Source organism: Planococcus citri, chromosome 3 (genome assembly GCF_950023065.1).
Source record: "Planococcus citri chromosome 3, ihPlaCitr1.1, whole genome shotgun sequence".
Classification (NCBI taxonomy): Eukaryota; Metazoa; Arthropoda; class Insecta; order Hemiptera; family Pseudococcidae; genus Planococcus; species Planococcus citri.
The window spans coordinates 69,390,008-69,404,321 of NC_088679.1; the positions used below are offsets into that span (position 1 = coordinate 69,390,008).

Here is a 14,314-nt window from a genome sequence, read left to right on the forward strand (position 1 = left end):
TTTTCTTTTTTCAAAAAAAAATGAGACTTTTGATCATGTCGCGATTGTAGCTAACTTGGTACTTTTTCGTAAACTTTGTCGAAAAAAGCGAAATTATTTTTCAGATTTTCGATTAAAGAGTGAAATAAACTAACATAATTCGAAAATGATCAATTCTTTTCCACATACCTCTTATCTCATTCTCGATAACGACGGCAGCTCCACGAACCATAAACCATAATGAATTCAAATCTGAAAACAAAAGAAAAAAATACGCAATTAATAAAAATCCACCTAAAAGAACCCGGTTTCCTACGAATATTACATAATTTCAAACCACTTATTAAAAATCTACCCCAATTTAAAAAACTAGGTGATTCCCATCGCTACAGGCATCGTAATCGTAACAATTTAGCCCATTCTACGCTCAATGCTCAGCACCCACGCATCACACACACGCCATCGATTTTTTTAATGATTAATCATTACGAGACCTCGTAAATTACTGCACTAACGATAAGACGATGATCTGCCAAATAGCAACGTGCTAATAACAATGCATAATCTCAACTCTCGGCTATCCATAGTACGATTTCTAATAAGTAATAAGTACTCGACTACTCGCTACGTCGTCGTCGTACGTCCTCTTAATGATGTAACATTTACAACAATTCGTACACAAGGGTTCTACACCTAACTGAGATGAGCTCTAACGAAATGCATATAGGCTGTACAGCGTATAGTGCCATAGCTTTGTATACTATCGTATTCAAGATACACTATTAAAAATATGGACCATCATACCGATGAGGATAACACTATGCATTTTTCGTAATGCTATCAAGCGTAGCGCGCGAGGCTCGATTACAACAACGTGCTCAAGAATTTTGTTTCACATTACGTGAGAAGAAATTCTAAATAGGCTTCTTTGTCGATGTATTGTTTCGGAAGATACGAAAGATTTTTATAAGTATGCGATTTGGCTCGAGACAAGACGAAGACGAAGAGACGACGATGATGATGAGACGCGACCAACGTACCGAAACGTACGGCTCAAGATTAGAGCAGGGTGCGGGGGGAGGGGGATCTTAAGCTTAACGCATGCTGATGGTGATCTATTTCCTGCATGATTTATGATGACATCGGATAGTTGGGGAATTTTTTCCAATACAGTTTATAAACAAATGTGGATGCGAAAGCCAATTCTCATGCATAATTTTTCAAAATTAAAAATAGCACGAAAATAACCTGCAAACGTACATACGAGTATGAATGAAAAAAAATACTCATCAAAAATCAGGAAACGATTTCCCCTTTCCTAGATGTGAAAAGTTTTAAATTGACTCATCTGTGAATAGCACACATTCTTCAAATCTCCAGCACAGCATCACGTTTACACATCGTCAATTAAAATTATATAATCTCTTCGCAACTAGCTCAAGATTATACTTGTATTTGTACTTCATCTCTTTCCAAAGGAGACATTGTTTTAGTGATTTAAAATACAATAACCTTAACCTTAGAAATGTCGTAAGAATCCTTGAGCGAAACGAAACCGAATGTAAATTTCGATTTAAAATTCCAAATGAATGATCTTTGATTACTTTACACCATCTTTTCAAGGGCACACTTGCACGAACTGCTTCTCAATTCGCGAGCAAATAAAGCAGACAAATAATATGTTATTTCAACTGGCCAAAATTCAATTCGTTCGAAAACTTCTCTATCTAACGCCCTCATCTCCTCATCCAGTCCACTCGCGCCTTACTTATCAGTGGGCTATAGCGTTCACTCAACTGTACGAAGTACGAACTGTTCTTCAATTGTTTGCTTTGGTGGTTTGTTTGTTTTCTAACGCGGTAACTTGAATTGAACTTGATGAATAAAGTTCAACTTTTGACGCACGAGTATAGATACGATAAGATATTTTACAAGTGCTTGTGAGATATTTTGGAAGATGTGGTTAATTTATAAAGGATGGCTGGCTGGATAGCTGACTCTTTGAGAATGTTGAAGAAATTCTATGCTTATACCCGGAGGAATTACTCAGGGATGTGAACAAGGAACAGATTATTTTCGGATTTACGTAACTTGCACGCGAGTTCGTACGGAATATTTCGGGTAGGGGAATGGGTGGGTAGGATTGTACTTTTTTTCAATTTAAATGCTCTAGCCTTTGAAGAATTATTTTAAGTGGAACGAAAATCAACTTTTCAGTTACCATTCACCAATTTTCCACTTCCAGTCTTTGAAAGAACTGGGAGAAAATTTTGAAAAGTCAAAATAATGCTAAATGCTCCATATTGCTGAAAATTATGAAATTTGAGTTTCGGCATCGCATAGACAATATTAATTGTCCAACAGTCAAATTATCAACCCTTCAACGTTCTAGAATGTTCAACAGATGAATTCGAAAAATTGGTATGCAAAAGTTGGACTAAAAATCAGATTGTTATATGCATTAGAAAAAAAAGAAAAAAAAAGAATTTGGGATGTTACTCATTCTGGAAATTGAAAATTTCCTCAAAGCGATTCAAATAAAACAATTATGTACCTAAACAAACAGTGGACGCTAAAAGACCTAGATTCTAAGGCGTCCTTAAATAAAGATTTATTCATTCATGTTTTTTTTTGGTATTTATCTTTGTATCACTTTATCGTCTTTCAAACACTTTTTATGCAATGTTGGCCAAATTTAATTTTAGTGTTTTTTAGATTTCACAGAAATTTCATCACTTACTTTTTCATAATTTTCTTCGGATCAATGAATTTTTTTGGGGGGGGGGGGGCTTTCAACACTTTTTATGCAATTTTGTGTAGAGAGAAGATAGGTGGGAACTTTGTCCTGCTGAGAGGACTTAGTTCCCTGATGTACCTGTCCGGGGTATGCTCGGCTAATTAATACCCTACACCTTCCCTCATACAGATTGTGTGTATGTCACTATTCGTCCGACCAATAAACCAAAAGATGATAAATCACTTTTAACAACACTTTATTGAGCTTCTCTTAATGAACATACATTATTTTACACACGACTAATAGGTAATACCTAGAGCTATAAATACACACGCGTCCATGCAGTTCTGCTCAAAAGGCTGGTTGTCCTAACGTCCGTCCAGAGGAGCGATTACTCTAAGCGACCTGAGACAACTGCAAAGCGGACACGGCAGTCTGTTTCGGTCATCCGCACCTCACAAAACTATCCGCTAGATGGCACTAAAGCTCTTTAATACAAGTATGGAAATAGATTATGCTCTTAAGAAAGTCATAGCATTTTACGTATGTGTTACGTACTGCGCATGGCAGGTTGGTGTCGTCACGCATTGGAGCAACCAATGGGGTGAGACGTTGTACAATGTGAACAGATTTGTGCGTGCGCAGTATGTAAAACTTACGCAAAATGCTAAGACTTTCTTAAGAGCATAATCTATTTCCATACTTGTATTAAAGAGCTTTAGATGGCACTTAGGGTGACAATGAAATACACAGGGAAAAAATTTTTTCATTATTTTTTTTACAGCACACCTGAAAAATGTGCTATAAGGTGTCAAAAAATGATCCCCAAAGTTTCATCCCTCTAAGTTGATTTTAACCCGTGCCTCAAGGGCCCCAAAGTTTTGAACGTAACGTCCGAGCGCGACCTTACAAGTCTCACGGCGACGCATGGTGGAGAAATCATGGAGTACGCGCTACACGTAGGAAGTGCATTGAAGTAAGGATACACTGTATTTTTTTTCTGTTGACAATTGATGATTTTTTTTTTCGTCACAAGCTAACTCTAAGACAGTTTTTAAATTATATTTTCCATGAAAAAACCGAATTATTCCATTTTACATTACTTTGGAAAAAAATTGAGCTTTTAACGCACGTTTTTGTATGTTTCTCTATACTTTTTCACCGCCTGCAAAAAATTCAAAAGGTTACAAGGATATAAAATTTACTTATTATGCTTATTCAATACCATATTTTTTCACTCGCTGTCCATGTCCGATGGCCATTAATTACCTACCTTATGAAAATCTGGTTTTCATTAATAAAGTCATGTTCATTCAATGGAATTAGTTTCTAGCTAGGATATAAGGAAAATGATGCCATTGGACTTGGATATGGTGAGTGAAGAAATATTTAATATGTATAAGAAGTGAATTTTATATCATTGTAACCTTTTGGTATAGAGAAACGTGCAACAACGAGAACAGAATTGTGTTAATAGATCAATTTTTTAATTAATTTTTTTCCACAGTGAAATAAAATTTAAAAATTGTGTTTTTTGTAGAAAATAGATATTATTTAAAAACTGTTTTAGAGTTGGCTTGTGACGAAAAAACCAAATTATCAAAAAAAAAAAAACAGTGTATCCTTACTCTACTGCACTTCGTACACGTAGCGCGTACTCAATGATTTCTCCACCACACGCCGCCGTGAGACTTGTAAGGTCGCGCTCGGACATTACGTTCAGATCTTTGGGGCCCTTGAGGCACGGGTTAAAATCAACTTAGAGAGATGAAACTTTGGGGATCATTTTTTGACACCTCATAGCACATTTTTCAGGTGTGCTGCATTCAAAAATCTGAATTTTTTTTTTCATTGTCACCCTAAATTGGCACTGCACCAGCAGTGTTACCAACAACCGAAGGCATATTATATTCCCTGCTATAACGAGTACTTTGGGTCCTCATCTACCCTCTACATTTGTTGAAATGACACATTGAAATTCCATTATTTTTGGTACTTTTAGATTTCAACATTTTTTTGTGTTTTTTTTATGTCATTTTATCGTACTTTTAACACTTTTTATGCAATTTTTGTAAAATTTTACTTGAAAATTTCATCACTTTTCAACATTTTTGAATGATTTCAACCCTTTTCCCGTTTTTTTTACATTATTTTATGGTGCTTTCAATACTTTCTGTGTAATTTTTGTCGAATTTCATTAAAAATTTCATTAATTTCAGATATTTTACTTGCATTTCATCACTTTTCAGCATTTTTAAATGATTTTAACCTTCTTTTTTGTGTTTTTACATCAGTTTACAGTGTTTTCAATAATTTTTTCGCAATTTTTGCAAAATTTTACGGAAATTTAATCACTTTTAGATATTTTTTTTTAATGTCAGCACTTTTTTTCGTGTTTGCAACATTTTATATGCAATTCTTGTCCAAGGAACTTTCGTTACTTTTTGATATTTTTCATTGATTTCAACAGTTCTGTTAATTTTATGTTCTCAACATTTTCTAAGCAAATTTTTGTCAAATTTCACTAAAATTTCATTACCTTTCTGAATGTTTTATTGGTTTTGATTTTTTTTTCATGTTATTGCGATTCATTTAATCGTATTTTCAACACTTTTTATAGAATTTTTTGAAGTTTTACATCATTTATAATGCTTTTACTTTTACTAGAGCCTGGAAGAGGTTTCATCGGTTTTTCATGATTTCAGCAATATTTTATACAATTTTTTCTACATTTTGTCAAATTTTACTACAATTTCATTGATTTTCAGTGTTTTTAAATTCATTTTAAAACTCCTTTTGGACTGTAATGCAATTTTATCGTATTTTCAACACTTCTAAAGCAAGTTTTGCCAAAAATTTCATGACTTTTGGTACTTCTCATTGGTTTTAACAGTTTGTTTCGTGTTTTGATATCATTTTGCGGTGTTTTGAACACTTTTTATGCAATTTGTATAACATTCCATTATTTTTGGCACTTTTCATTGATTTCAACATTTTTTTTTGTGTTTTTAAGTAATATTATGCTAACGTGTTTCCAACATTTTTTATGTAACTTTGCCAATTCAACAAATTGTCACCGTATTTTGGAGGTTTTTTTTCAGTGTTTTTAACACTTTCACTTGGGCTTAGACAAAATTTCAATGGGGTTTTATGCAATTTTCGCGGAGTTTTGTGGAATTTTAAAACGTTATCAATTTTTGTGGATTTGCAGAAATTTTCATTCTTAAAAGTCATTTTAACGATATTTTATTCAATTTTCTATTTTCTACATTTTGTTACTTAGAGCTTTTTTTCATGTTTTTATAAATTATGAAAAAATTTTAAATATCTTTTTCACAATTTTTCATGTAACTACGTATTAATTTCTGTCAAATTTTACAAAAATTTCAACAGTTATTGTTGATTTGCATTGGATTGAATGTCTTATACAGTTTTTACTCGTACTTACTTCAATTTGTAAAATTTTACAAAAATTTAATTTTTTTCGTGTTTCATTCCTATAATTAGGTTTTTAACAGTGTTACGGATTCCACAATTTTTTCAAGGAATTACAATTTTTTAATTAGAACAAACATTTAAAAAAATTCATCTTAGTTTGATCGAATTTAATGAGAATTTTTGCAGAATTTCTACTCGCCATGCTCATGTTGCTCATGTCCCCTTGACACATAGAATTCCATTTTTTGATTCTTCTGTAGAATTTTTGTTAAAAATCACAGTGATATTTACTCCACGTTACGTTACGAAAACGTTATTTTACCAACTCTTCAGCATTTATGTCGAGTTACAATAACGTTTTCGTCAAATCATATTACGTTTCCGTTACAGTACGTTTGCACGTACATATAACGTTTATGCTACATCCTCGACCCACTTTAAATACCTCTCTACAAGCAGGGTATAAACAGGAAAAGACATTCGATCGGATAAGTCCCTTTTACATATACAATACCATGAAAGGTATCCTCGAGACGATAAGCTTCGATAAATTAATCGCCGCTGTTATTTTAGGTAGCTCGTATAGTAGTACGTATAGCAAACGAACTTACACACGAGAAGTTTGTAAAGTTTAATCAAGTTCGTGCTTTTCTTTTTCAGAATGGCGAGCACAGAGGCAGAAAACGGAAACGACCTAAGCGAGATACAGAAATTTTTCGACAACAATTCGGTATTCTTAACCGGCGGTACAGGCTTTTTAGGTAATCTGTTGTTGGAGAAATTGTTACGGTGAGTAATTCTCATACACGTAGCATAGAAATATACATAGGTAGAGAGGTACATACATAGATAGACCTACGTCCAGCACCTACTCAAAAAGCACGCATCAATTCGGGTATTACGTAAACGAAGGTACCTAAATTTTAACATCGGTCTATTTCCGGCATACGTGTAACGTAAATTTAAATCTGCAAAAACGACGACGACGACGATGAACCTTTAATTCAAAAATACACGTTTCAAGTTTAAGGACACGTTTATGTATAAAATTAATATTTCGCTTTTCAACATATGTACCAGACACGCAGACGTATGTCTACCTATGTACAAAACTATCATCTTAATTACACTTAATTACGAGTATATCTACCACTGCTATATTATGACTGTATAAGAGTCTATACAAGACGTTCAGACGTGAAATGAAAAATATACAGTCTCGTATGTGCCTGAAGGTGTGCGAAGGAGATCTGTAAATTTTTTGCTATCCAACTTTGTCCAAAGCGTTGAAACGAGGAAGATGATGAAATTTTGTCGCCTTCAGCAAAACGTGGTAATGAAAGGGTGCAAAAGTTTCCACGCACAAATTACCTGCTCGTACTCGTACATATACATCTACCGAATGTGTCAGAAAATAAACATATCTACTGTAACGTATATTCGCAGATATTTTTACGTACGTTACGTAGGTAGCTTACTTTTACACATGGGACAGGCAAAAAAAAACACAAAAATATATCGAAGTTATGAATTTCCTTTGAGCGAATAAATATAATAATACAGTCGAGCGATTCGCTATGCAATATTTTCCATCGTACAGTATGTCCCACAAGTCCAAGTCCACTTCGATATCTTTGGGAATGGTGATGAAAATGTGTGTCAGTAGGATGATGGGCACTTTCGAGATCGGTGACTGAAATTTTTAAATTTTACACGGTGCTCGAAAAATCGCGATTTTTCCTGATTTTTCTCAGTTCTCAGCACCAATTTTTCCAATTTTCCAGATATTTCAAGTAGATATCATTCAATTTCACACAAAATATCAGACGAAAATTGAAGAGGAGATGTGAAATTTTTTCAAACGTGATTTTATTAATCATTTGACAATCTTTTGGCGGATTTTCATGAAGCTAGTAGCGAAGTGGGAGGTTAGGATGGCTCCTACCCTACTTATTGAAAGTTCAAAAACTGAGTATAGTTTCATTTCGTGAGATTTTTTTGGCAGAAAAATTGTTAGAGATATCAGGATTCTGAGACAAACTAATGGGAGGAGAAGGGGAGGGGGGTTTAAATGCCCTGAACATTTCGAAGAACAGTATTTCAACAATTTAAAAACTAAAAGATACTCACATGAGGAACAGTAAACCTCTCAGAGAATAGGTAATTTTGACCCCCAAGGAGTTCATTTTAGGGCATTTTTGGGAAAATTTATTGTAAAATAGCAAAAATATGCCAGGTTTTGAGACAGCAAAGATACTCGTACTTGGGATCCATATAAGGACAGGGTATCAAACGGAATTTCTACGTTGATATTATATTTTTCAAATATTCTTTACCCTCAAAGAATAGGTATTTTGACCTCAAGGAACACATTTGAGGGTATTTTTGAGAAAAAATTTTTTGTAGGCGAAAATTTGCCAGATTTGAGAATTATTTTTGAGTGAAAAAATTGAAATCTGGAGACAGCAAGGACATTTGGGATTTACCTACAGTGAGTTGAGAGGTTGGAGAGTAGTTTGAGCTGCCCAAAAAGTTGCTCCTTCAGCGCACTTCAAGTCCTTCGTGCCCCAAATCAGAGCATTTACTTATTTCAAATCGTAAATTATTAAAGATTCTCGAATGGACCAAATTTTTGTAATTTTCAAATATTACAGTACTCATAACTTCCCATCTACATCTTTTAAAGATAAGAAATTCGACGTGCCAACAAAATGTTCAAAAACGAGAGAAATACTAATTTTCAATACTTGAGAGCATTCGACTTCTTCGCTCAATCCATTCCAAGGACTTTATTCGAAGTTTCCAGGATTCAAAATTCTACGAATCAATGAAAAATTCGTGTTGAAAATGAACATAATCAATTCAGTCGTAGTTAACAACCTTGAACTTCTTCAACAGGCTCAATTTTTCTGAATCAATACTCAATTCCTTGAAAATTGTATGTACTTCATAATTTTTGGTTCAATTCTTGAACATTTTCAATAAAATTCCATCTTGTTTTGCGAAATTTTGAACCACTTTAAAAGGTCTTGGTCTTAGGTAGGTATCGATATTTTGCAAAAGAGAGTCCTTATAAGTGATTTGGAAGGGTGGGAAAGGGGGTCTGATGATAATTCACAGAATTGAGACATGCCCAAGTGAAAAATGTACGAACTGTGTGATATAAATTTTTAATATTGATGCTCAGATGTATAAGAATAATATGTTTCTGTTTCCAAGCTCAGGATCGGTTTTAAGAGGAGGAAGAGGAGGATAATTCACCGAGGAGGTCAAAATGAAAAATTATTGCAATTTTGAAGTTCAGTGCGAAATTTCATATTGTTTTAATAGGTCGCATAAATACTTTAAAATTAATGTTTTTTTTATGACTTTGAGAGGAAGAGGAGGAAAGGAGCAGGGAATCTCAGAAAATGTTCACGACTGAAACAGGTCTAAAAATGATGAATGTATGAAGATGACCACTCGAGTGATATGAATTCAATCGCTTAATACAGATGTTCAAATGTACAGTTTTCCAAATTCCATATTTAGATTAATTTTGAACAAAACCATAGGTAGGTAACGAGGGATGTGGTAAAATGGAAATTAGTCGTGATTTTCAAGTTTTCTGGTGATGATGGTTGGGGAGGGGGTTGACACTCGCGTTCAAAGTGCATATATGTATGTAGAATGCAGTTGTGCAAGGTGTGACCAAAATTATACATACATATATTCGATATCAGAAGAGGTCTCCCAATACTACATTCGTCGACTTTTCTTTGACTTCTATCATCTTTCCGAAGCTTCCACCCCCTCCACTCCCCTCAGTGTGGTATTACAAAAATATTTTTCGATTTTTCGGAGTTTTTTGAAGTTAGTTTTAATTTTCCATCATTTTAGCCATAAAAAGGATGACTTTAAAAAAATTGTGACTTTCAAAATTCATCTCATTTTTAAAAAAATGTTTTGAGTTTTTTTTCTGTTTTTTGAAAAAGTACTAAAAAATATCAAAATAGCATTCAAAAAACGCAATTTTTCTAATTTTACAAATTTTTGGTGAATTTTTTTCATTTAAAAATTATTTTGTGTGTATTTTTGACTGAATACCTAATTGGGCAATTTTTTTCAATACATTCTTTTTGAAGTTTTAGTTGTTGACATTTCGAATATTTTTTCACAATTTTTTAGATTTTTTAAATTTAAATTTTAAAAAAAATGCACTGCTCAAACTTCTACAGAAAAAAATGAAATTTTTATTATATACACTGAGCCAGCTGACTAAAATAAAACGCAGATTCTTTCGAGAAACAGGGTAAAAAAAAGCCAACCCTGAAAACACAATACGCTGAAACTTGCGATGAAAATTACCTTAATCTAGGTTGGTTTAAAAACTATCAGGGTTAAACTTTCGAGACAAACTGTATAAATAACTTACAATATACGTTTTTAAAATTCCAACCGCGATATTTCTTACATACGATGTAATACAAATTACACAACAACAACAACAACGTTGAAAGCTTCAAACAGTATAAAAAAGTTCCACAATCGGTACCTCTCTAACCTACATAGATATCGAATGCGAGGAAAATTTGATTTGTATAATTTTTCGCTTTTCTAACTCAAAATACATAAGTAACAAAGTAAACCGCGAATACGCTGATGGTTATTATTTTTACACAGTGCCTGCCCCGGAATAAAGAAAATTTATGTATTAACCAGAGAGAAGAAAGGAAAAGACCCGAACGAACGTTTTAAAGCAATTTTCGACGATGTGGTAAGCATGTTTTTGTGTTTTTTTCTAATTTGCATTTTTCTTTTCTTTTTTTCAGAATGTAAGGTACTTATTCTTTATAATAATGTATCTATCCGTAAAGTGATAATATTGTCGTGTTCTTATTTTTTTTTTGGAGTTTTTTTTCGGTTTCAAAAAATAATGTACAATTTGCAGCTCGTATATATATCCTTGAATATATAAATTAAAATAATATTTTTCATCTGTAATTGAATTTCGTAACGGATGACCTCACACACGTGTATATTCGGAAACTATTGATGTAGTTCCGACTTTTGCCCTTTAATTTTTTTTTTTTGTTTTAAAATTTGTATAGTTGAAATTTACGTAAGTAAACATCGAAGAAACAAACCAACTTGAATGACGTGACTTGGTCAATGTTTCAGAGTGTCTACTAAAATCAAAAAGGCGAATTTCTCGCCTTTTTCTTGCTTTTTTCTTGCTTCCAAAAATGAATTTTCTTACCCCCTTCAAATTTACGCATCTAGATAATCTTCGCTAACCCCTCTAACCCCCCCCCTCCCAAACAAAATTTCTCAAAAATTTATTCTTCAAAGCAGAGAAGTGAATTAATTTCTCAAATGAAAAAATAGTAATAAAAAAACGTGATAAAAACAGACGTTGAGGCATGTCTACTGAAGTGAATTCAATTCTATGATGAAAACAGTAACAAAATAAAAAGTTAACTCGAATGCGGATCGAAGTCAGGTTATTTGGGGGAGGGGGTGTATGCTGTATGATGTCATTTTTCCAACAAAAAATTGTTATTTTTCCGACAAAAATCAAAATTTTAACGTGCTAAATACCAGTGACATATACAACAATTACAGGATCAAACCGTAAAAGAGCTTATATTCTTATTTGTGATTGAGGGGAGAGCAAAATCAGAAATTTAGACACGAAAAATGGACATTTTAGGTAGTTTTCAGAAAACTCTTCACAATGAATAATCATTGTATTGAAATGAGGGTAAAATTACAGCTCGAGCGAAGCGAGAGCGAAAATTTGTTGAAAAAATTGGTGTAAAAAACGAAAAAACGACCATTTTGTATGCTTTATTTTACATTTTCAGCGAAGCTCAATAATATCAACAATTTTGAAAAGTTAGTCGTTCTGTTCAGAAAATGAAAAATTTGCACTTTTCAAATGGTTTGGGTATTACCTGGAAATGAAAAATTTCCTATTTAATTTTTGAATTCTTGAAAATTTTGAAAATAGCATCTTGAATGGCCCGAGCGAAGCGAGGGCAAAATTTTTGGAAAATTTTTAATTCGAAAAGTAGAACATCATCAATTTTAACAAAATAAAAACTTAAAATTTTGGTGGGTAGCTTCAATTTTTCAGAGATTTTTGATGTGAATTCTTGGAAATTTTCTTGCTTTTCGAAGGAATTTCTACACTATTTTCTAACTTTCTTGCCACCCATGTGAATTTCTCGCCTTTTTCTAACTTTCTTGCCTTTTTCTTGCCAGTAGACACCCTGATGTTTGCATTGGCAGTTGTGTATTCGTACATAGAATATTTAGACAAACTACGAGTACATCCACGATTGAAGATTTTTTTTAAGTAAAAAATTTCAAGACATGGTCATCATTTTCGAATTTTTTATTCGAAACACGTATGTTATGTATGTACCTGGCTGGTGTCTCTACCTCGTATCATCGCGAACATGTCTCATCTACTCGTAATCGATAAAATGACCACGAAATTCTCATATTCAATGATAGTCTGTTCCACTTTCGTAATTTACCGGAGACGTAATAATACCAACGTGGGTACTTATTTATGTCCGATCGATTAATTATTAGTAGACGCGAATGTTTGACGACTTGGCACGTCGTCGAAATTTAAATGAGAATTAAGTCATGAAAGGAACCGCTCCTCCCAGTGTAGACCAACTCAAAGCTTCAGTGACGTGGGCAATTTGTCCGATTGAATAATTTGACGCGATTAATTAGCATTATATAGGATGGATGATACGTAGAAAGCGTATAAAGCTAGGATGCGCGGTGCGTAAGGGATGTAAAAAGAATCAATTTTAATGGAATCGTTATTTTGCAAACCAATATTGCAGGCATAAATGCATAATAATAAATGAATTGTTTTTTAAAAGATTGAGTGGAGGGGACAGAAGGGCAAAAAGAGATACTAGATCGATTAACAGTTATGTTTTTGACATAGTTTTTTGATCTCGAAAAAAATATGTCGAAAAATTTCAGAGCATTTTTTTCAATTTTTCTGGGAATTTTCAGATGTGTCATTCTTGGTCACATCAGCTCTGATTGGGATAAAGGTGCTTTGATTTTGATCAAACATTTTTTGAGCAGGTTCCCTGCATTAGGAAAGAAGAAATTGAAATTGCTCATCCAAAATGTCTTGCTTTGCAGATTATTTGCTTGGTACTACTCTAACTTGGAGAAATACTTGAGAATATGGTTTCAAAATTATTTTGCAAAAATTTCAAAAGTTCAAAGTTGAACTTTTTTTAAAACCTCGATTTCCAAAAACTTGCCAAATTTGGGAGGTATAATTTAAAAATTTGAAAAATAACCCACAAAGCTCCAGCATGTTGGTCAAAATGTAAAAAAAAGCCAAATATCGTGTGACATATCGTTTGACACGTCTTCAGAAGCGCTGAATACAAAGTTTTGGATTTTTTGACTTCCAAAATTAAATCAACTAATTCGACCAATCGGAACTCGCCGAGTTCAAATCTGATGTCCATTTGAGACGTGGGTCGCTGCTTCGGTGAGAAATTGCGGCTATTTCACAAACCACAAGTCCAACTGCAAAATTAATGTCATTTTCGTGCTCAGCGACCTCAAATTAGTCAAGAAACGTCATTAAAAATGAAAAATTTTGGCAATTTTTCTCTGCCTCAGGCTCAAAAATGGCCCATTTTAAATGAGAGAAGACTTTCTGGAGTCTCATCCGGCCTCTTGAGGTCAATGACCTGTCTGGCTGGCTTTTGAAAGCCGTCTGAAGTCCTGACTGGCCTCCGAGGTGGTCATTGACCATGTCTGCCTGGTTTCTGAAGGCCGTTAGATGGCGTGTCTGGCCTCCTGAGGTCATTAACCTATCCGTCTGATTTCTGAAGGCCGTCAAGCGTTGTGTCCGACTTCCTAAGGTCATTGACCTGTCTGTCTGTCTGTCTGTCTGTCCGTTTGTCTGTTGTTGAAAGCAGTCTAGCTCCCCATCTGGCCTCTGAAGGTCATTGACTTGTCTGTCTGGCTTCTGAAGGCCGTCTGGCTTCAAGTCGGGCTTCCAAAGGTCATTGACCTGTCTGTCGAGCTTCTGAAGACCGTCTGGCTTCCGCAGTTCATTGACTTGTCTGTCTGGCTTGCTTCTGAAGACCATCTGGAGTGCTGTCTGATCTTCTAAAGTCA

General features: G+C 34.0%; 2 protein-coding genes across 3 annotated transcripts in view; one reads left to right on the plus strand and one right to left on the minus strand.

Moving 5' to 3' along the window:
• LOC135838591 (NADH-cytochrome b5 reductase-like) overlaps nucleotides 1–14,314 on the minus strand; it is a 280,351-nt gene that overhangs the window by 183,733 nt on the left and 82,304 nt on the right. The window contains exon 6 of the mRNA XM_065354280.1: nucleotides 169–231. Coding sequence (XP_065210352.1) covers nucleotides 169–231 — 63 coding nt within the window. The remainder of the gene's footprint in view (nucleotides 1–168; nucleotides 232–14,314) is intronic.
• The window catches only part of LOC135838583 (fatty acyl-CoA reductase wat-like), a 107,575-nt gene that overhangs the window by 59,462 nt on the left and 33,799 nt on the right, over nucleotides 1–14,314 (plus strand). For both annotated transcript variants that reach the window (XM_065354267.1, XM_065354268.1), the window contains exons 2-3: nucleotides 6,815–6,943; nucleotides 10,817–10,910. In XM_065354267.1, coding sequence (XP_065210339.1) covers nucleotides 6,816–6,943; nucleotides 10,817–10,910 — 222 coding nt within the window. In that variant the 5' untranslated portion in view covers nucleotide 6,815. The remainder of the gene's footprint in view (nucleotides 1–6,814; nucleotides 6,944–10,816; nucleotides 10,911–14,314) is intronic.